The sequence below is a fragment of the Lytechinus variegatus genome, chromosome 11 (assembly GCF_018143015.1).
Source record: "Lytechinus variegatus isolate NC3 chromosome 11, Lvar_3.0, whole genome shotgun sequence".
In the NCBI taxonomy this organism is placed as follows: Eukaryota; Metazoa; Echinodermata; class Echinoidea; order Temnopleuroida; family Toxopneustidae; genus Lytechinus; species Lytechinus variegatus.
The window spans coordinates 5,171,138-5,195,512 of record NC_054750.1 but is presented as its reverse complement, the minus strand read 5'-3'; the positions used below and the strand labels follow the sequence as shown (position 1 = coordinate 5,195,512).

At 37.0% G+C, this 24,375-nt stretch overlaps 1 protein-coding gene across 1 annotated transcript; it reads left to right on the top strand.

The window, feature by feature from the left end:
* The first annotated feature begins 508 nt into the window (after positions 1–508).
* On the top strand, positions 509–24,375 carry LOC121423813 (exosome RNA helicase MTR4-like). Its single transcript, XM_041619310.1, has 22 exons — positions 509–678; positions 3,551–3,661; positions 4,280–4,409; positions 5,681–5,793; positions 6,639–6,813; positions 7,451–7,541; positions 9,454–9,578; positions 9,934–10,032; positions 10,948–11,050; positions 11,904–12,115; positions 13,734–13,946; positions 14,331–14,456; positions 15,630–15,780; positions 16,289–16,461; positions 17,480–17,680; positions 18,294–18,404; positions 19,080–19,172; positions 20,013–20,108; positions 20,771–20,934; positions 21,714–21,876; positions 22,490–22,757; positions 23,598–24,375. The coding sequence occupies exons 1-22, from the start codon at positions 584–586 to the stop codon at positions 23,648–23,650; spliced, it is 3,066 nt and encodes a 1,021-aa protein (XP_041475244.1). The 5' UTR covers positions 509–583; the 3' UTR covers positions 23,651–24,375.

Sequence of the window (24,375 nt, the reverse complement as noted above, 5' to 3'; positions counted from 1 at the left end):
TGCAAATGAGAGAATCGATGATGTCCCTCACTCACTAATTCCTTTTTTATTTTTTATTATTTGAATTAGGCCCTATCATTAAAATGTTTCATTTTTTTACAGATTTGACACTTGACAGACCAACTTGACTGAACCATAAAATGTTAAACAATTATTATTCCACATGTTGGGGGAGAGATAAAAACTTGTTTCATAGGAAAATGAGGAGAAAATAGAATATTTCATGTAATAAAATACAAAAGAAATGGTGATGTGTGATGTCATCAGTTCCCTCATTTCCATAAACCGTTTTGTGAAATTAAGCAAAACTTTAAAATATCTTAACTTTCTTATTTTACATCGGACTATGATAAAATTTCAGTGTTATGCTTGTTGGATATTTTTCTTTTTCTTTAAATCAACTTTTTGTTGGGGTGGACTTGTCCTTTAACATATTACATCATAGATGTTCGCCCATGCATAATCATGCGCGTCGCTCCCTTCACCTTTTTTTGTGTGTCGATGTCACGTCTGGAAAGAGACTAAGTTTCAACACGTTTTCTGGGTGTTTAAATTAATTGTGTTTTTGCTGTAATAAATCGCAATGGAAGACGCGTTCGGGGACGATCTTTTCAGTGTTTTTGATGATGGAACATCTTCCAAAGAGACAATAAATTCAAAGAAGAAATCGTCAAAAGGGTAAGTTCGTTTAACTTTGATCTTTGTCTGGTGCGTGTTGGATTTTGATTTTTTTTTTAATTTTCCCTTCAGTCCCGACTGCTTCTTAATTTGTATTGTTTACAAATCTGTATTTTTTGCCTACCTTGGCTTTATTTAGAATAGAATCCAAATAAAATGTCTAATGAGTCATTTTTTAGTGTTGAACACTAACAATTTTTCTTCTTCTGAGCGGAATCTGATATGTCTCTGACTCTTTCTTTCTTTCGTTCATTCTTTTTTCTTTCAAAAAAAGAAGAAATAAATCATAATTTCTTAGTTTACACCCTAATAATTTTGCTCCATATCCATATCCACAGACAGAGCTACCAAGTCTCACGCATTATGCGTGAGACTCAAGCATTTTGGACTCTCGTTCATCCCCTCAAATCTCTGTCTCACGCAACTATCACAGCTTATCCCCATACTCAGATTTACAGAAAATCTCACGCATAACTGGTCTTCGAACTTGGCATCTCTGTATCCATCCTCTGTTTAGCCTCAAAATATAGTCATTTAGTTTAGAAATAGAGCCAACTTGGAGTTCCTCACATGTATAAATAACTTGCTGCCGATTTAAAAACATCGCCTGCGCGAGGGTCTGAGCTCAGAGTATCCGAGCGAGTTCACCATCTTGAGGTTCGGGTAGGTGGAGCGTAGTGTAGCGGTAGTGAAGTATAGTGGAGGCTGTGGAGCCCACTCACACTAAGTACGAGGTTAGTATATATACTGATCAATTTTCATCTCCGTAAAATCTTCACTAAAGATCAAGAAAATATACATGTTTTTTAAAAGAAACTTCAAGGAGAAGTCACAGAAGGATCTAAATGATTCGGTAAGTGTCATAGCAGAATGTGAAATACAAAATTATGCATGATATTTTATGTGGGCAAAAGCCCCAAATCTTTTTGATGTGTCGTGTGTGTCGCGTGCATACGACTGATATTCCTTCGCACGCGAGATGCTATGAACCCATGGGTGAGTGGAGCCTGCACTCATTCAATGAACAAGGTTATGATATAACCTTGTTCTCAGTTATATCTCCATGTGTGGCAAAATAAGGGTGGCAATGTTTGGCTAATTTTCCCTTTGTTATGGGACAAATGCTTGATTTTCTAACACTGTCAGTTTCCATTACAGCTATTTATCATATATCTTGGCTCTTATGTAAATTTGATTCTTTAAATTATTTTTTCTTAATTAAAAATAGAGATTGAAAAATGAAAATTTTCTTGCCATATTACTTTCCACCAATAGAGGGCATATACAAAAATATGCCCAAAATTCAAGTTTTTGAGCACTCTGGTGAATACAAAAATTATTCCCAAGTTACTAATGAAAAATAAATTGCAACTCTATGGAAATTAGTAATTTTGGTCACAAAAGTGATAATTTAATGATTTCTTAAAGTGTGTGCTATGTACAGCATTCGCATACCATAGTCCTACCTGCAGATTCTCCACAGGCAGGATGGTTGCAGTGAACAAGTGGGAGCCTGCACGGACATCACTTGAGGTACCTTTTGTAGAGGTCTACTTTCTTTTCGGTTTTCCCATTGCTTCTCTTTTTTTATTCTTGTCCTTTATGTTTTTCCCTTCCTGTTTCTCCTTTTTTTCTTCTTAAATCTCTAAGTTCTTTCCAATTTCCCTCCTTCCTGATCAATCTACTTTTCTCAAGACAAAAAATATAAGCATGAGGAATTAAATTATGACCATCACAGAACCAGTTTCTCATTAAATTTTGTAACATCTCATTGGTATTGCCATGACATTTCAAGATGTGGAGGTGCTGTAAAAATACTCACTGGAGTTGGATGCATTTCATCTTGAAAATATAGGGCCACACCCCTGCCATGCTTTGTGGCCCTATTCTTAGAAAATGATCAGAAATATTATACACTTGACACTTGATCAGGTATTCCCTCACTGAACCAAGTCTCGTTTACAGAAACATTGTCAAAATCACCTTCTCTAACGACAGTTGTAAACTCATCAAGTTTGTTGTTTAGTACTTGTGTAGTATTGGTCATGTAGACAGAGCAAAGTGGCGTTCTGGTGGCTCAATTTAACTTTTTCAAATTTGCACTTGTTCTTTTCTTAGTCTCAGTAAATTGAACTTTTGATCACTGAGGTGCGGTTATTTCTCTTTGCAAAACCACAGCCCTACATTAGAGAATATATTGGATAACTTTAATGGTGGACTGCATTATGAGAATAGCTGTGTCCTTGATTAGGCTATCCTCTTGGCGGTAATCAGCCCTATCAACACTGGGTAGATTTTTGGCTGAATTTTGGGCTGTATGCAGTCCTCAGACTCCCCATCACTAGCCAGTCAGAACTAATCAATGCACCTCACACAAAGATAGTCAAAGATCAAGCACACAAAAGTCACTGCTATATAATATGTTGAAATACAGGTACTCTGAAGCAAAACTCAATGGTAAAACTGAAATCTCTATTTTGATTAAGATATCAAGAGGATAATGGCAGTAATAATCTGCAGGTAATTGTACTGCTTAATTAGCAGATCATGATGAAATTAAGAACAGAATATTTGCAGGCATCAACACCAAACAGCGCCATCGCTTTTCTATTTTTGTAACAGCATTTGCCCAATGCTATTCACTTTTGAAGTAAAAGGGAGTTCACAGGACAATTACTTCTTCTTAACAGGCCTCGCTGGCACCAACTCCAACTGGATGGACGCATGTGTCGTGCGCTGCATTCAGTGCTGCACTCCGTGCTGCACTCCGTGCTGCACCTGTAACTCTGTTTGCATGCATGTTCACAATAATGACAACTATGTATCAATGTTTATTCTAATATTCAAATGCCTTTTTTTCAATCTCTTGCAGACCTGAGACATCAGATGGCTCTTCCAATAAGAGAGCAGCCGAGAGTTCGGCATCCTCTGACCCAGCGGACGCAAAGAGGCCCAAAGTCTCGCTCATTACAGAAGAACTAAAGTAAGTGTCACTTCAGTCTATTCTTTCATGTCCACTCAGAGAATATCATTGAACCAATAGGGAATAATTGTTTTACTCTTACATGTAGGTGTATAGCTCATTTCATCATCCCCTTCTCTAGAAAGGATATGTTGAAATTTTCCATCTGTCAATTCATACTAAGTTTTGAAATTTCAAGAGCATGAAAACAAACACCTAATTTTCCATATATACTAGGAATCTGACAGCACTTTGTAATGATGTGATTAATTAAGTTATGAAATGCAGAATGATTTCAGCAGTAGTGGTTAAACTCATGCCATTTGGGAATTATGCTTAATAAGAGTGCATGGCATTTTGATGTGAATAAGATTAAATTATGTGTATTTGATCATATAAACCTGGACTCTGTCTTACAAAGAGTTATGATAAATCTGATCAACCTTCAACTGTATGGAAATCCATCATTGTCATCATTTTCCCACCAGGATTATGCACATAATCCTTTGTTAACAAAGAACGAGCACACTGAATTGTCATTACAAGAGGCATTTTGGATGTGGGCATTGTTGGCTTTCCATAGTTGTGGTTGATCGGATTGATCGCAACTCTTTTTAACCTTTGACCTTTCCTCCGCAGTTTGTCTGAGATCCTGCCGCAGGTGAAGACCCACGATGTAGAATGCCTTGAAGGATGTACCCATGAAGTGGCTATACCACTTGAAGAAGAATTCAAACCACTGGAACCCACCACTAAAAAGGCTGCTAAGGTATGTAGGGATGTGAGAGATCAGCTTTTTAGCTGATATCGTCATGTTTTGATTTTCAGCTTGATTCAGGGCTCAAAATAAGTGGTTGGTAACCAAAGTCTGCTGGCGGGCAACCTAAAAGCCCTGCTGAAGACACAACATCTGCTCTGGCGACAATTTCTCTGGGCTTTTTTCGTCTAAGTTGTTGGGTTAGGGTTCGGGTTGCAATAGGGTTTTACATGTATGTTAGGTTTAGGGAAGGGTATAGTTTTAAACCCAGGGTTGAAGTGGTCATTTGATTAGTGTGTGGAATTTAAGGCGGAACAGTTGTCGCCGGAGCAAATGTCTTGGAACTGATATGAGAGATCAGCTTTTTAGCTGATATCGGCCTGTTTTGGTTTTGATTTTCAGCTTGATTCAGGGTTGAAACTAGCAGTTGCCCGGGTGACATTGACAACCAAAAATGCTGGCGGGCAACCTTAAAGTTTCACCTTGATTGCCCAGATAGAAACCCCCAACATTCCAGTTTTTTTTCTTCTGAAGTTGGTGGCAAGTGAGGCTAGAGCAGGAGGCCAATTTTTCAGTCCAAATTTGTTTGACTTTGATACCCATTTGAATGTCACATTGGCAGAATAGTTCCAGCTCTAGTATTCCCAAATCTATCACATGTGCTTGATCTAGGGCATGTAATTGATGTTTGTTGGCGATCCAATTGAGCTTAAACTTTGTTACCAATACATTCCAGAAATTGACCGCCTGTTTGACTTTAAAGTGCAGTGTTGCAACTTTATGAATTGAAGTGAATTGAATTAATTGGAACATCATTGGCATCTGTCAATACTCTCTGTTCAAAAGAAAAATACAAGGTAATACAAAACATATACAATTTGACAAACATTTGAGGAAAAGCAGAATAACACAAGGTATGAAACAAGGTATAACCAATTATTCAATACAATTAATATTGAGTGGAATATATCAATGTATATAGACATTGAAAAAAAACTTAATGTAGAAATAAATGTATATCTTTTATGGTATTAAAGTGAATGCAAAAATTGTAGAGGATGCAACTTTATTTGTCAATGTACTGTATATTAGCAAATCATGAGTGCGGAAAAGAGACTTGGGTGTAAACATTATATAATTGGACAGTTGTTATGTCTTGATTTACAAATAAAAAGACAGAGGAGAGGGAAGAGGGGAGAGGGCACAAAAGTATGTGGTTCTAAATGAATCAATGCAATCACTGTATCACCATTTTTTACAATTTGTTGAAATGTTTATTGCAGGAGTACCCATTCATTCTAGATCCGTTTCAGAAGGAGGCTATCAAATGTCTTGAAAACAACCAATCTGTGTTGGTTTCAGCTCACACTTCGGCAGGAAAGACAGTTTGTGCAGAGTAAGACATGCCATATTTTCATTTTGATTCATTCAATTTCTGCTTGTGAAAATATCATTGTTGGGATTGCGTATTCGTTCAGAACCTGCTTTCATATATCAAAAGCATGTGTTATGGTGTGTGAATACAAGTTATTGATATTTTCATACGAATACTGCTCTTTTTTCAGGAAAAATTATACATGATAACACTCAGAAATGCTTAATGAAAGAAAACATGATATTCCATTCAAAATGAGTCAGTTCTATAGACTATCACTATTTGCAGTTTTCACATTCTTCTATCAATTCTTAAAATGATGTCCTCCTGCCCTTTTGGAGATGGATGATTTTCCATACTTTAGCAGATTGTGATCCTTTCTCTTCTTGGTAATCTTACAATATGCTGTATAGCAACATCATTAGGAGATGAGCAGAGTGTGGCTTACACCACTCAATCCAATATCCAAATCATCCCATTTTGTACATGCAGAAGCACTTTTTTACCTGTAAATAAGACAGATTGTGACCCAAATTTTTGTTTGTACTCACACAGATATACTATAGCCATATAACTGAAAGACAAACTGGTGGTGATATATATACCACTCTGATCAAGCATCCATTTTATGCCATTCTGTTCATGCAGAGGCATTCTTTTGATTGTCTCAAAATGAAGATTGTGATCAATTCTCTTCTTTGTACTCGTACAGATATGCTATAGCCATGTCACTGAAAGACTAACTGATGGTGATATACACCATTCTGATCAAGTATCTGGTTAATCCAGTTTTATCCATGCATAGGTACTTTATTATCTGAAAATAAGCCAGACTGTGACCCAATCTTTTCTTCACACCCTTGCAGATATGCTATAGCCATGTCACTGAGAGACAAACAGAGAGTGATATATACCACTCCAATCAAAGCTCTCAGCAATCAGAAGTACAGAGAGCTGTTTGAAGAGTTTCAAGATGTTGGTCTTATGACAGGGGATGTGACTATCAACCCATCTGCCAGTTGCCTCATTATGACAACAGAAGTAAGACAATTTGTATTTATTTTTTATCATGAAAGTGGTCAATGGTGTATTACGGGGGGGGGGGGGGGGGGGGTATATTTGATTCTTATTAGCCAGTGTTTGCAATTGCAACAGGGACATTTTCTACAACGACGTAAATGTATTGTTTAGATAGATTTTATATTTAAGTTTCTCTCATCATCCATGACTTTTAACAAAAATAGTTGTTTCATGCAACAAGTAGTTAAGCCCTTCATACTAATTTATCTTTTTTCGCTGTTTCATTTTTTTCTCTCTCTTCTAAAAATCCTTCTGAGCTTTCTGTGTCTTTGTAAAATCATGTGTGTTAATATATGCACAGTATCAGCTTCTGCATTGAGGATACGCCCCCATTTTTTCCCAGGTCTTCCTATTGGTCAGAAGGGCTCCCACTTGGAACTAACAGTGATTTTGATTGGTTTGTCTTTGAAAAGATGGGCGGGAACATACAGAGATATGACAGAGAAAAGACAATCTTTAGAATACAAACAATTGTAGCGGTGTCACATCTGAGAGAGAAATGACAAAATTTATGATAACATTTATAACAGTTTTGCAGAATACCGTCCCTGAAGTCTGAATTGGTCCTGCCAAATGACCGATTCCTTTATCATTTTAGATTTTACGTAGCATGTTATATCGAGGATCAGAGATCATGAGGGAAGTCGGTTGGGTCATCTTTGACGAGATTCATTATATGAGAGACAAGAGTGAGTATTACATTTACCTTAACTCAATCCATATCTTGATTTTCATTTTTGTCTCACCTGCATAGCAGAGTGAGACTATAGGCGCCGCTTTTCCGACGGCGGCGGCGGCGTCAACATCAAATCTTAACCTGAGGTTAAGTTTTTGAAATGACATCATAACTTAGAAAGTATATGGACCTAGTTCATGAAACTTGGCCATAAGGTTAATCAAGTATTACTGAACATCCTATTAGAGTTTCATGTCACATGACCAAGGTCAAAGGTCATTTAGGGTCAATGAACTTAGACCATGTTGGAGGAATCAACATGAAAATCTTAACCTGAGGTTAAGTTTTTGAAATGTCATCATAACTTAGAAAATATATGGACCTAGTTCATGAAACTTGGACATAAGGTTAATCAAGTATCACTGAACATCTTGCATGAGTTTCATGTCACATGACCAAGGTCAAAGGTCATTTAGGGTCAATGAACTTTGGCCGAATTGAGGGTATCTGTTGAATTCCCATCATAACTTTGAAAGTTTATGGATCTGATTCATGAAACTTGGACATAATAGTAATCAAGCATCACTGAACATTTTGTGCAAGTTTCAGGTCTCATGATTAAGGTCAAAGGTCATTTAGGGTCAATGAACTTTGGCCGAATCGGGGGTATCTGTTGAATTACCATCATAACTTTGAAAGTTTATTGGTCTAGTTCATTAAACTTGGACATTAGAGTAATCAAGTATCACTGAACATCCTGTGCGCATTTCAGGTCACATGACCAAGGTCAAAGGTCAATGAACTTTGGCCGAATTGGGTGTATCTGTTGAATTACCATCATAACTTTGAAAGTTTATGGATCTGATTCATGGAACTTGTACATAAGAGTAATCAAGTATCACTGAACATCCTGTGCGAGTTTCAGGTCACATGATCAAGGTCAAAGGTCATGTAAGGTCAATGAACTTTGGCCATGTTGGGGTTTTTTGTTGAATAACCATCATATCTCTGTAAGTTTATTGGTCTAGTTCATAAAAAGTGGACATAAGAGTAACCATGTATCACTGAACATCTTGTGCGAGTTAGAGTAGTTTTCAAAGTCAGCACTGCTGCTATATTGAATCGCGTGATGCAGGTGAGACGGCCAGAGGCATTCCACTTGTTAAAAATATACATTTAAAGATCTATGAAAAAAAAGTTGAAGCACCAATGTCATTACAAACATTCAGATATGATATTGCATACGTAATATACAAATAATTGAAAAAATATGATGTAAATATAATCATATTATAAATAAAGAAGGTGAAAAGGCCAGCAAAAAATCAATAAAATGTGTATTTGCCAAAAAATTTTATATGCAATTTGAACATCATGTGATCAAATATGAAAAAAGAGAGAAAAAAGAGTGCATTTTGGGGTGACGGGAGCTATTATATTTGTAATTAATATGTATTGCCATAGTGGTATAGATTTCATTTCATATGATTTCATTTCCAATTCCAACATTTGCAATGTTTTGTTCCATACATCTTAATATGATAAACAATAAAACAAAATTTCTTTGTACAATATATTTTCAAGATAATCATCCAAACAGGTTGGGGATGGAGGAGTCTGCTAAAACAGTGTAGCTTGTAGAGTGCAACCTCCTATTGAAATATTCCAAGAAAATACATGTAGTATTAAAACTATAAAAAAACAGGATGATGACCTGAGCATAGAACCAGTTAGAGTGTATTCAAAAAAAAAAAAAAAAAAGAAAAGAAAATGCAAGATAAAAAACTCTCCAGATTTCTGCCGCGGCACTCCCATTGAATTTCGCGGATCAGCAGGATAACAAATACTTTTGAGGTTGCGGAGAGTGTGCACAATGATTATGGATAATCTGATTGCGATATTTAATTCCTCTTATTTGTTTTCAGATCGAGGTGTAGTTTGGGAAGAGACCATTATCCTGCTTCCCGACAATGTCCACTATGTGTTCCTATCTGCTACCATTCCTAATGCTAAACAGTTTGCAGAATGGATCTGTCATCTTCACAAACAGGTGAGCTATATTGCACGTAAAAGAATACATCCTTCATCAAATGTTTATTTTAAAATTTTTCATCAAATTCATGATACTTACCTATTGGGGTGTTGCAAGAAACTTGCAATTGGTCGCAAGTCAATTTTAGGCCATAAAATCAATTGTAAGTCGTACATTTCATCTCGGGTTTACAATAGCTTGATAGTCTGTTTCTTGCATCAACAAGTCTAAAGTGATTTGCTTTAGTTGAAATTGATCTGTCACTCGTAAATAATCAAATTTCAGTCTTGGTACATATATTTCATTATCTAAGAAATAATTCAATGTTTCAATCTATATACCTACTGTATTATCACTGGTTTCATTGTTACAGCCATGCCATGTAGTGTACACAGAGTATCGTCCTGTACCATTGCAGCATTACATCTTCCCGGCCGGAGGGGATGGACTTCATCTGGTGGTCGATGAAAAGGTAAGAATAAGTCCCCAGTCCCCGACCTGCACAAGAAAAAACAAATTCCATCGAATTCACAGAATTTTACGGAAAATCACAATTTTTCAGGTACACCAAACAGTGAAAATGATAAAAATAAAAGCAATATTCAATTAGCAAAACCAAGCATCAGCAGAACTTCTGCCTACCCAACCTGTTTGCAGTGCTAAGCAAGTGTGTGCCAAGCGTTATCTGCGTACTTCAGTAAATGAATATATTTTACTAATATTTTCATTTTAACAAAGAATGCAGTCTTTAGTGTTGAGTACCCCTAAGAGCACAGAATTTGTATTTTAGAAAGCAGAAAAGTGGGGAAATTGCATGAGTAAAAAAACCCCAAAACATGAGCATTTGCATAACAAGAGAAATGTATATATATTTGTGATGTGAGTTGCATAATGAATAGAAAGTATGTAATACAGGTAGAAGTCAAATCTTTGACAACCTTTAATTTATATGGGGCGAGCTCAATTGGCTTGAGAAAGTACATGGGAGTGGATGAAATAGAAATAGAAATCTGTTTGACTTAGGTGAAGTTAACTAAAGAAGAGGTAAATAACTTGTGCATTATCAGGGCCATGTAAAATAAACAAATGTAATTAGTTGTACAATCTAGTGTAACTGTAATCCTGTGTCAAACTATTATTAACAGACAATTGCAATGAGTCGTAAGTATTGATTATCCATTTATATTACTCTTACTGGTCTGAAAATTTCTTTTATTATTTTAGTCAGGAAAGGTTGACTTATGCAGACTTAATTGTATGTCAAAAATATTGAAACACTTGATGAATGAAGTAAGATTTTAGAACAAAAAGGATCAGCAATGTTGTCATTAGTCAACAGATTCCAATTTAGTATATTTTATTGGCAATTTCTTCTATGCTATTGTAGGGTGAGTTTCGTCAGGATAACTTCAATGCTGCCATGCAGGTTCTGCGAGACGGAGGAGATGCAGCCAAGGGTGACCAGAGAGGGCGTCGAGGAGGCACTAAAGGTATGTTATTACCTTTTTTGGAGAAATTATTTCTTTATATTTCTTGAACACAAATTGACAGGTTGTCTGCCTTTCATAAAGGGGCAATTCCTTTTTATTTTCGGGAAATTCCTATAAATTTATAACCCCAGTTTCCTCCACCTTGACTTTACATCGCGAACTGCTCTGCTCTGTCTGTGATGATCAGACAGCTTTACAACTTTTTATATAATGTAGAAAACAGGGATCAGTTATTTCAGGAAGATCCAACGTTATTGGCTCCCAGACATTTATAGTTTACGTTATTGCTATAGATATTGCTAAGTGGGTTGACGAAAAAAGGAAATGAGAATCCATATTTTATTGTTTAAAACTGAAATCAGAAATAGATATCCTTCAAAAGTTCATTTTGCCCAATTGATTGTGAGCACAGCAGCCATTGAGTAGTGCCTGATCGACGTTGCTCAATCCCTTAAATTGTTGAATGCCAAACAGGGTAGCAACAATCCCCATCTTTGAATGTCTTTTGGTCTGACGTGGCTGGGGCTTGAATTCCCAACCTTCCGGTTAATTATAAGATGGCCGCTCTACCAACTGAGCCAACACGCCTCAAAGACTGTATTTCAATGGTTCCATCACATTCGCTCTTGCGACAATTGCTCCTATTGAAAATGCACACATTATGCCAATCATAAATCCTCACTTCAAACCTTAGTACCTTGAACTCAATCGTAATCCTCAAGAGATTCTGAACCGAAAACCATATCATACCCTAACTGTAACATTATATCTTCAGAGAAATCATCAGATGAGCATTTGTAGTAAGAGCAAATGTGGCATTACCGTTATGACACCCTTGTGATTTCTTTACCAGGACCTTCAAACATCTTCAAGATTGTGAAGATGGTGATGGAGAGAAGCTTTCAGCCGGTCATCGTCTTCAGCTTCAGCAAGAAGGAATGCGAGGCTTACGGCCTTCAGGTCTCCAAGCTGGACTTCAACACGCAGGAGGAGAAGACTCTGGTGGTGGAGGTCTTTAACAACGCAATGGACTGTCTTTCAGAAGAGGACAAGAAACTTCCTCAGGTAATAAGATGTTTGAAGGTTTGCATGGTGGTATGAACAATCGTGGAAGTGGTTTACGGTGCACCATGTACAAAGTCCTGGAAAGGACTAAGCAAAGTATGGGTGTAAGAGTGAATAGAAACGTGAGGAAGTGGATGTTGGAAAGTAGAGTATCTTTTGGAATTGAGTGAAGATGGACAGTCAACCTGCCCGAAACGTCAAGTCTTCTCTCCTGCTCCTGCTCTACAATGCCACATACCAACTCTCTCTCATCTACTCAAACTGCTCTTGTCTCTCCTATTCAAGCCTGCCTTCTACTCAAGCTTTCCACTCCTGGTTTTCATTCCTTTTTAACCCTATCTAGGCCGGGGTATTTTGGGAGTTCCTATGGCCGGGGGGGGGGGCCTCCCAGGCCCCCCCTAAGATCTCGGCCGTCGACCGCGCGATCGCGCCGAAAATTGGCACACGGGTTGCCTGGGACATAATCTACAAGATTGTATAGTAATTTATTTCATGCGAATTGCTATTAAGTGATTATGCTAATTTATGCGTAATTAGTATGCAAAATCATACTTTTTCCTCTAACTCCCTAAATAAAGCTCCAAATGTACTAATTTTTGGTATAGAAACTCTTTGTGGTGTCCTAAGCAAGAGTACATGAAAAAAAATGTGATATCAAATCATTTTCTTATGTATTATATTGTTTTTTGCAATTTCTTATGTATTTCTTTGTTTTTTGACCTTTCGTTTTTCATTGTTTTTTTCAATGAAATTTGTTGGGGACTCTTCTGTGATCATAAAAAGCATAAAATGAATACATTTAGACTAGCAAAACTAAAAATAATCATACATTTATGAAATTTGGTTGAAAACACAATTTGCATTGACTTTGTACACGAAATCACGTTTTTGAGCAATTTTCGGTCTGACATGCACTTACATAATGTTGTGTAATTTCGGAACCACATACCCGGGTGACGCAAAATTGGTCTCAAAAGTTGCGCAAGACTTGAAAGTAAAAACTCAGCGAGCGGCGCGGTCAAAAAATTTCGCACGGCGAAAATATCGCGCGATTCGTTGAGGGGGGGGCCTCCGAGGCCCCCCCGGCCTAGATAGGGTTAAGGACTACACTCATTTCTTGCCTCTCCATTTCATTCCTACCTCCTTACTCTTTTCTTAGTCCTTTCCAGGACTTATGCTAGGTGTACTGTAAACCATATCTGCAATTCCTCAGGTAAATCATTGTTGCTATGGTGTTAAAACCTCACACCTCAAGCTTAAAAAAATGAGGACAGTTCAGAAAAAGCTTGATTTAGAGTTATGGCATAAGTAGAAATCTTCTTTTGCCAAGGGAGAGTAATCTATAGTAATTCAGAGACTATTTTTAGATAATATGAGCCCTGTTACCATGGTAGCTGCCATAGTGGCAAAGTTACCTTAGTTATAACTCTATATGAAACAGGTCCCTGAATTGAATACCATCCATTATATGAAGAATGTCATTACTGTGAACTTCCAAACCACTTCACAGAGAGCGCCTTCTTAAATACTGAGGTAATCCTAAATTTCAAGGTGTGCATGAGATATTAAGAAGAATATTAGAAAAGTCCATTAAGTTGTCCATGTTCCTCTTCACCAGGTTGAGAACGTCTTACCCCTCCTGAAGAGAGGAGTCGGGATACACCACTCCGGTTTGTTACCCATCCTCAAGGAGACCATTGAGATACTGTTCTCTGAAGGCCTCATCAAGGCGCTCTTTGCTACCGAGACTTTCGCCATGGGTCTCAACATGCCTGCCAGGACGGTCATCTTCACCAATGCACGCAAGTTTGATGGCAAGGATTTCAGATGGGTGAGTAGCAGTGGGGTGAAAAAAAATTAACATTTTACATCCTTATTAAGGATGACTTTACAATTGTGTGTAAGTTGCCAAATCTGTAAATTCTAAAAGAAACACTTCCAAATGACAATGCAGTTTTAGGGTTAACAATATTTAGATTACAAGAAATCATAAACTATGTTTATCAGCTGATAATTGAGGCGATTAATTAATCACAATGCTTTCCGTAGGTTCGCATGCACAATACTATTACAAAATCAAACCATACAATCTAGTACTTTATTCTTGTAATCGAGAGCGTCGTGGGTTCAAATCCTACACAAGGCATCAGTTTCCTTTGAGAAATTTATCCATATTGTGGTGCACTCAACTCCTCTCTCTCTTGACTCTCCTCAGATTACATCCGGTGAGTACATTCAGATGAGTGGGCGTGCAGGAAGGCGTGGTTTGGATGACAGGGGTATCGTCATCCTCATGATTGATGAGAAGATGAGTCCCGGTGTCGGCAAGGACATTCTACAGGTAAATCTTTGCACAAGGGTCATCAGTAACAATTATTGTTCAAATTTTTCTTATCTTTCAGGGTGCTATATAACTTTTCAAAAGCACTTGCCCAGTCTGGCAAGTAAATTTTTAAATAGTTGAAATATACTTGCCCCAAAATCTATTTCACTTGACCGAAAAAGTCCTTTAAAAAACAGTTTTACCTCTTTAAAAGAAAGTTTTGTGGTTTTATAAACCATGGTCCCTTTTCTCTCTTTTGACATGAACCGATCTACCTTGTTATTGCAATATTTTTTTCCAAATTTATTATTTTTTTCCAATCTTGCCTGCCATGACTAAAATTAGAGTCAATATCATATCATATCGACCCTAATTTTGGTCATTCTACTATAAGAATTTCGCTTGCCAAATCTGGGCAAGTAGTTTTGGTCTTTACTTCCAAACACTTGCCCGACCGTAACTTGTACTTGCACCGGGCAATTGGGCAAGTGCTTATGTAGCACCCTGTCTTTACTATACTGTGTCAGAGCCCATAAGGAAAGCACACAAGAACTTGTTTTCTGAAACTCCTCACTAATATTTGATAGATAGATCACATGAATATCATCTGCCTGTGTGTTTTCCTATAAGAAAGGATCTATACCCGGCTTCAAAATGACATATTTGTTGTGAATTTGCAGTACATGGAATATGCAGTACGGGATGAAAATGGCAGTGTTCATTTCATTTTGATATTTTTGTTAAGAGAGTGCTATGTTGTTTGCTCCCAATATCTCATTTTTCAATCCCATTATCTAACAAAGCATCATGATGACATGATATCATGTTTTATTTTCTACTGTTACCTTATCAACTTTCTTAAAGATCATCCCATGGTAAAATGTGAAGAGATATTGTGAACTCTTTTGTGACATTGTTGTTTATCATTCTTTTAACTATTCTTGAAATGTAAATGATATAGCAAAATAATAGAGAACTTTGTGATAATATTGTGTTCGTGCAAGGATGCCCTTAGGAAAACATTTTAGCGTTCCCCATCGTTGCAGAAACGCCCTTACGCACAGTCCTAATGCGTGCTGCTTACAGCATTTTTGCATGGATGTGATGCACGAAAGTGTGGTGTTAAGGGCGTTCTTGCTCTGACATATCAATATTTCACCTTTGTCTGACCTCTGACCTTTCACCCCCCAGGGTCAGCCGAACCCACTGAACAGTGCCTTCCATCTGACGTACAACATGGTGATGAATCTGCTGAGGGTCGAAGGCATCAACCCTGAATACATGCTGGAGAGATCATTCTTTCAGTTCCAGAGCTATACAGCCATTCCAGAACTCTTTGAGAGTAAGTTTTCAAATCATCATGTATGCTTCAAACTCATACCATTAGGATCATTTATAAATGTCATATAAATCTAGATGACAAGTTATGAATGTCTTTAACAGAGATATGGTGCAATATAAATTGGGAGGAGAGACCTGTGGGTCACAGTTCTGTGTGCGTGCCTTTCTAGGCGACCCACATTGGCTGGCTCCTCCAAAAATGCGCCTTTAAATGTCTGACAGATATATGGTGCTATACAAATGCTGTGCATCATCATCATTATCATCATAAATGCTGTGTATAATTATCATCAATCATCATCACAAAACTATGATAAAACATTATCATGGTTACCGCATAGGACGGGAGTATTAATCACCTTCAGTGATATTTCTATTTTTTAGATTATAATTTTGGAACCTATATTATTGAAAACTACTGATGCAATAATTAACTGCATTTAACTGCATTTAATAGAACTGCATTTTTACCATGATATTTTGCCATCCTTGTTGCCATGGTGATACAGAGCTTCGGAAGCTGGAGGAGGAGTATAATGCCATGGCGATACCCCAGGAGGACAGCGTAGAGTCTTATTACAAGATCAGACAACAGCTGAAGAAGCTTGCCAAAGACATCCAGGGTTTCATCACAAAACCAAAATACTGTCTCCCCTTTATGCAACCAGGCAGGATGGTGAAGGTGAGGGTGCAAATAATAAAGAAAAAAAAATCAGTATAATTGAAATTGATACATAAATGACAAGTTGATAGTTTTATTATATACAGGTGACTGAAGATGAGTTGAAATGACAAAAATGAGTTTGTATAACTTTGTCAATTTACATCTAGATATGAAGGCAGACCTAATATAAATTTCCATTGCAAAGAAATCGGTGAACACATCTCACTGGGAACTGAAGACCAGCACTGAATGAGCGTGTCTATGTCTTGGTTCTGGTTCGGCATAAGAGGAGGAGTCAAAAGAATCTCTGGTCTCATCTACGAAGAGACACACGGTGTACTGAAATTCTTCTTGGAGTAAATTATATTAAGTCTGCCTTTATTTGTAACTAACAACAGGGCTCATCAGTCAGTTTCCATGTTAGTTCAGATAATGGAAAAATTACCATAATTGTCTTTAGTAATCGGGCCCTGGTTACACATCAATATATCTATATATCTATCTATATATATTTATTTTTGGGAGGTGCATGATATCATAAAGAGCATTTCAATTATCAGAGTTTGATTCTCATATTCATCATATGAAGGTTTTTTTTTTCTAAATTATATTTAGAATTTCATATTAAAGTTCTTAAAAAATGTCCATTCATATTAAAATATTTAGTTGAATAGAATCAAAGTGATGGAATATCTTTTATTTCATTATCATCAGTGGAAAGGAACAAATTCCTCACTTCTATCCCTTTCTAATTGTTCTTTTAAACAAAAGCCTCTATATTCAACAGTAAACCATCTAATATTTCAAGCTCTTTTGCATATTATGTATATCGCTTGTAGAGATACACTGAAATATTGTGCTTAGGCCAATTGTAGAAGAGCATCTCAGAATACTTGTGATTGGTTCCTGGTCAGTATTTTGACTCAAATACACATGAAAGAGTGATCTTGATTGGTTAGTCAATTTAGTGATTAATCACTAATATTTGTGTTATGGAACCCTGATAGTTAAAAACCTTTGTAATCATTGTCTAAAGGTGAAGAATGGGGATGATGCCTTTGGCTGGGGTGTGGTGGTGAACTTCAGGAGGAAAGCAAACCAGAAGATGAACAATCCCAGCGACGATTCACCCCTCTACATCTCAGAGGTCCTCCTCAACTGCTCTCAAGAGAGCATCAAGAATGCTGCCTCAGAATCTGCCAAGCCTCCCAAGGAAGGGGAGAAAGGAGAGATGACGGTGAGCTCTTTGAGGTGGTGGTGGTGTTGGTGATGATCGTAGATTGATGATATTGGTGGTGGTGGTGATGATCGTAGATTGATGATATTGGTGGTGGTGGTGATGATCGTAGATTGATGATATTGGTGGTGGTGGTGATGATGATGATGGTGGTGGTGATGATGATGATGATGGTGGTGGTGGTGGTGGTGGTGATGGTAGATTGATGATAGTGGTGGTGGTGATGATGATGATACATGAAGAGGTGATGATGATGGTGATGATGATGATGATGATGGTGATGGTGATGATGGTGATGGTGGTGATGGTGGTGATGATGGTGATGATGATGATAATGATGGTGTTGATGATAATGATGATGATAAAGATGATAATGATAGTGTTTGTAGTGGTGATGATGCGAAGCATGATGATGATGGAAGTGATTATGTTGATTGTGATGATGATAATGGTAATGATGAATTAAATCTTCTTAAAACTTGAAAGTGCTTTGCAACACAGTTTTGGGTTATCACTTGTTTTTTTAGGACACTCGAATGGAGGAAATGTACATTCATGTGCAGAGTGGTATTCATAACTTTCTTTAAACTGTGATTGGTTGGTTGATTTTCAGGTTGTACCCATAATGCTTCACCTGATCAGTGAGATTAGCAGTGTCCGAGTCTACCTACCCAAAGACTTGAGGCCACCAGACAATAGACAGAGTGTAGGCAAATCAATACAGGTAGGATTTTTTTGATATTTTCACAGTATTGCAATGGCATAATTAACATTAGCATTTTATGCTTCAAGTATGATTACTAACATCTGTCCTTCATAATAATTATTTTTTAGTTACGCTTCTCACATTGTCTCTATATAGGTAATGTTTCCACGACAATTTCAGTTTATATCTTTATGCGATGCAATCCACATTTAGAAATAGGGAGACAGTTCCAAAATTGATTTCTCCAATATGAGTTTGTGTAGAAAAATATACATTGTTTACTATACTTGTACAGGCAAAGATAAAGGTGAAACATCTAGAAAATGAAGGGGTGTAGAAAAATACTTCAAGAAAATAAATGGGAGGGATACAGAAATAGAGGGAAGTGTTACAGTTGAATGAAATAAGGTCAAAGTAGTTTTGTTGTGTGTGTGTGTGTGTGCAGACGAGGGAGAGCGAGAATGAGAAAGAGGTAACTGGAATTGATTAATCAATTATTGGCAAAAGAAAGAGATATGGAGAAAGATAGGAAGGGACACACATAACAGGGAGAGGTCTGACATTCAAGACTACCATGACTCATCTGTACCATTTTCCCTTTAGAGAGAGATAGGATGAGGGAAGAAATAGAGAGCAGAAATCTGACATTTAAAATTATTCTGTGACTTGTCTTTATCATTTTCTGTCTTGTAGGAGGTCCAGAGAAGATTTCCCGATGGCCTCCCTCTTTTGGATCCCGTGGAGGACATGGGTATTAAAGATGATGCACTCAAGAAAGTGGTAGAGGTAAAGAGAATATCTTTGTTTACATTTTCATTGTCTTGATGAAAACTTGGTGAACATTCTAAACGACTGCCTCAGATCTTGCGGACATCGGTTTCATAGAAGACAGTTATTATTGCTGTTATTGTTGGAAGTTGTAGTAAATTAGAAGTTGGGGCAGTCGTACATGTAGTATAAGAAGTAGCAGTTTTAAGGCTGCCAAGTCTCCCTGATTGTTAGGGTAAGTAGAAACTGTAGAAGTAAACAAAGAAAAAGAAGAAGTAGAAGTAGTAAAAGAAGAAGTAGTAGTAGTAGCAGAATGTAGTAGGAGTAGTAGTAGTAGTAGTTTTATAATAATGATAATAATCTGCTTTCATATCGTGGTTAATACGTCGGAACAACGTCTTTAAGTGCTTTAGAGATATATTATTACCCCAGTCATCAGTTCCTGACATGCCAAAATACAATGTAAGCACTTTCTTCATTCCCTGAGGAGCATTTCAACTCAAGTTTCAAGACTTGATTGCTAGGCATTCTACATTGGCTTTTGCATCCTACTGGGTACCCATTTAACACCTGGGTGGAGAGTAGCAAAGTGTTGATTTACACCTTGCCAAAGGATGCTATGCCATGGTGGGATTTGAACACACGACCCTCTGATTTCAAGGCAATAGTCAGAACCTCTACACCACAAGTGTTAATGTAGTGTCAGTAGTGTTTGAAGTGTCAGTAGTTTTAGTAATACTATTAGTTGAAGTAGTAATTGTCATAATTTTTTTTTTCCTTTTGTATTTATAAATTCATATTTACATCCATTTCATGATTAATTTAATGTATATTCTTTCCCATTTGTTCTTTCTGTAGAAAGTGGAAGCTTTTGAAGAGAGGATGTACTCACATACACTGCATTCTGACCCACAGTTGGAGAAGCTTTACGGTCTCTATGAGAAGAAAGCACAGGTAAATTTCTTACGGCAAACTAATTTGAGGGAATTTTTCTCTTATTACTTGTATGTTTTCCTTTGTGCAATTTCATACTGATAATGTATATCACTCTTGAAAGCACACTTGTTATTTGATGAAAATACATTCAGTGTTAAGTTGGATGGTGTAATGGTTTTACTCTGTACAATGAAAAAAATTAGTGCAATGAAAATCAAGTGTTAGAGTGAGGTCATGCAGGAAATGTATTTCTTCAAGCTGAGTGTTGACTGTAGACAACAGCACTACAATGTTCAGCAAGCCCAGAAAAACAAACTTGATTGAATGTAATAGTTTATCACCTGACTCCACAATTCTGTCTACAACATGACAGAACTTGAACACTTTAAATATGTTCCTTTTCTATTGGGGTCACTAATTTTGAGCACCACTGTGTATGCTCTGCAATAGAAGAAAAGTAAACATTAAAACAGTGTAGTATGTTTCACGGAACACCATGCATCTTTCTTGAGCAAATGTTGGACAAGAACACACTTGTCGAAATGTTGAGTTTGAGTGGTCCTTGTCAGGACCAACATTTGCCCAAGAAAGATACATGGTGTTCCGTGAAACATACTACAATATTCCTTCTTGCCATGGAAACCTTCAGAAGTTAAAACATTAAAACATTTGACTAACAGATTGCAGATCAGATAAGAGAAGCTAAGCGAGAGCTGAAGAAAGCCAGGACTGTGATTCAGATGGACGAACTGAAATGTAGGAAGAGAGTAATCAGAAGAATGGGTTTTGCAACCCCGGCTGACGTCATCGAGACAAAGGGACGTGTCGCTTGTGAGATTAGCAGGTGAGAAACGGGGTAGCATTTCATGAGGTGATTTCATTGACTATTTGTTATAAGCTACTGCAAATCCTAGCATCTTATTGGCCGAGAGCAAATGTGTCGGTGCAAATGAACACCAAAGCTTTTCATGAAACGCTCCTTCAGGCATGCCAAGTTTATTTTTCTGTTAAGAGAATCCATGTGGAAAAATTGGTGCATTTACTCTCCTGGGGCTTGTTTCATAAAACTATTTTAATAACATATTTGCAATAACAGTTAATAGCTACTGAAATCCTTCAATCTGCTTGGCTGATAGTAAACTTGTTATAGAAATTGTGCATTTGTTATTATAACAAGACTTTATGAAACAGACCCTGAACTGTTAAGTGTTACAGATTTGAAGGAGATTTTTATGCAAACACTATGACAAGTAACACATCATATAAGATTTTCAGAAAGCTGGCTTTGGTTTCGAATCTTGACTTTCAATCTTTTAATTATACAAAGTTACTCATTCTAGGAAGGGCTGTTTTTAACAATTTGAGTTGATAATGATGATTATAATAATTATACTTCTCTTGTCTTGTGCATATCATTATATGTTTCTATGCACTGGAAATAGTGAGTAAGAAAGAAGGGGGAACAGAGAGACATATATTAAAAAAAGTGAGATTTGATGAACATACTTCCTTTCATTAACACTGCACTGGAAATTAATTGTGACAAGGAGAGTTTAAGATTTGCCAACAGTATCGTAGCTAGAAACTCGATGATGAATATTCTTCCCTGACTTTGTTTTGCAGTGCCGATGAACTGGTGTTAACAGAGATGATTTTCAATGGTCTGTTTAACCCACTGAGTGCCGAGGAGTGTGTTACACTCATGAGCTGCTTTGTATTTGAAGAGAAGAGCAAGGAGACCCCCAAACTCACCAATCAGGTTGCTACAGCTCTCAGACAACTCCAGGTAGGAATAAGTTGTAAACCCTTGTTGGTACATGTATTGGTTGGTGCGGACATATGGGCCTCTCCTGCATCTGGGTCTCTTGTTTGCCTAGCTAGCAACTGACTATGCCGGTGAAACATTGCATGGACGTACAGTGGTTTCACCCGACTGGCACTGGGACACTGTGATGTATGTCCACACCGACATATAGACTGAAACTTTTAAAAATAATTTTCTTTGCACTTGTAAGCGATGGGTTGAGTAATAATGTGAGGAAGCTTTCCATGTCGATTGCATGTGCCAATGTGAACATATAGTTTGATAATGTGTGTGTCTTTAAAACATTTTGTGTCCAAATGCTAAACATCCCACTTCAAATGAATGGTCCATTATGAAATACAATTATGAATGAAACTTAATAAAACCACTAAGAGTAAGTTATGAAGAAAGGAGGGGAAAGAACACAATTTTCTGTGACATTATTCAGATTCAGAAACATTATTGCCAGGAATTATACAACAATGCTTAAGCAAGATAAAAGCCATGCATAAGACAATGCTTTAACAAGATAAAGATCCAAACATTTTACTTGTCTTTCACCCTTACATGTATAAATCTGTTTATATTTATCTAGGACACTGCTCGTAGGATAGCCAAGGTCAGCATGGAAGCAAAGCTGGACATTGATGAGGAGGACTATGTCATGTCCTTTAAGTCCACCCTGATGGAGGTTGTCTATGCCTGGGCGTCGGGGGCGTCCTTCTCTCAGATCTGCAAGATGACAGATACCTTTGAGGGCAGTATAATCCGATGTATGAGACGTCTGGAGGAGCTCATGAAGGAGATGTGTCACGCTGCGAAGGCTATCGGAAACACAGAACTGGAAAACAAGTTTTCTGAAGGTAGGTGTTTCATATGCTGCATTTGAAGTTCTTTCAAAGCCCCGTAGATAGTTGAATTAAGATGCTATACTATAAAAATTTGGCTGTGGATTGAGCCAGATTAAAGAATTGTTCTGAAAGGCCAAATTTTATGCACAAACAATACAGCCTGTGAAATGGTATCATATCCAGCTTGACTGGAGGTGACACTGAAATTCATTCATTCATATAGTATTATTATTATTACTATGGTATTATTCTATTACTACATAAGTGAACGAATGACCGGTTGCCATTGTATTTATTGAGCATGCCTTCATATTTCTGCATCAGAAAATAATTTCATCTGCTTATGCAACATTCCAAAGGGAATTTGAAAATAAACATCTCAATGCCAGTCTTCTTTTTCTCAAAATAAAAGAAATATTGTCAAAATAGTTGTTTTTTATTTTGTTAATTGTACAACTTTCTAATAGAAAACACATTTGGCAGCATATATTCAAGTTACTTGAAAATTACACAGTTCAAAGCCCCTTGATAAAACTCAAAATTTATTATTCAAGTCTTGTAGCAAAGAGAATTGATTGACATTGGCAGAATTTTTGCATCATTATTTTCTGTCAAGATTTGTCTATTTATTGTTGAAGTCTGATCGAAATTGAGAATATTTCATTTGATATGAATTTTGTATTTATGAAAAGTGTTTAGTAATAAGATAAAATAATAGGGTTTCCATACCTCACTTAATATTAGTATGTGGAATGCTGAGCTAACTTTAGTTAGACTTATAAACAATGTGACTTTTCAACTATGGTGAAGGTTTCATTTTGAAAATCTGGTATCTGCTTGTGTTTCCTGCAGGAATCGTCAAGATCAAGCGTGACATTGTCTTTGCTGCGAGTCTCTACTTATAGAGCTGCTGATGGTGCAATCAAGACACAGTACATGCAGTACCTGGTGTGCAGTCCCATGCATAGGATTACTTGTAGGGTGCATCATGAACAGGACTTCAGAAGACTTACATAAACCACCCAACCTTATGACATATTGCAAGCAAGCTTCCATGTATGGTCAATGTGAGGTTGGCTGCAAGGACATTCTTCCATGAACAATGCTATTTGAATCCAGTTTGGTGATATGGACACATTAATCAGCAGTAAAAAGAGACTGTTTTGCTATTTCGATATTTATAAAATGTTTTTACTTGGATATTAGAGTATACTTTTTAAGTTTCCTTCTCTTCTCATTCTAGGATCATGATTTTACATTGGACTTCACATTTTCTATCATGATTCTTGTGTTGAACGAATGGTTTCTAAAGTTACAAATGATCAAGAAAAATAGACATGGAGTTATATATTTTTCAATACATGAGAATTGTTCCTTTCTATTAAAAGGTAGTGTTGCCTGCTTGGCATTGATCAAGATCAAAACCCATCAGTGTTAGGTCCACATCCAGGTCTGGGAAAGTTCTTTGGAGCATTTTGTGAAACAAATAGTGTGTGGTTTTTAACTGACTATTGTTATAAGCTACTGAAATCATTGCCTCTCTTTGGTTGAGAGTAGATTTGTCAGTGAAAATCATTGACAAGATGTTAAGTGAAACACTCTCCTGGTGTCAATTCAGTTAAATAATATC

Excerpts from the sequence above, each read along its gene's own strand:
- LOC121423813 (XM_041619310.1), top strand. The coding sequence starts at position 584 with ATGGAAGACGCGTTCGGGGACGATCTTTTCAGTGTTTTTGATGATGGA. Across the intron at positions 4,410-5,680 it reads CCACTAAAAAGGCTGCTAAG|GAGTACCCATTCATTCTAGA; the intron begins GTATGTAGGGAT and ends TGTTTATTGCAG. Across the intron at positions 19,173-20,012 it reads CACTCAAGAAAGTGGTAGAG|AAAGTGGAAGCTTTTGAAGA; the intron begins GTAAAGAGAATA and ends TTCTTTCTGTAG.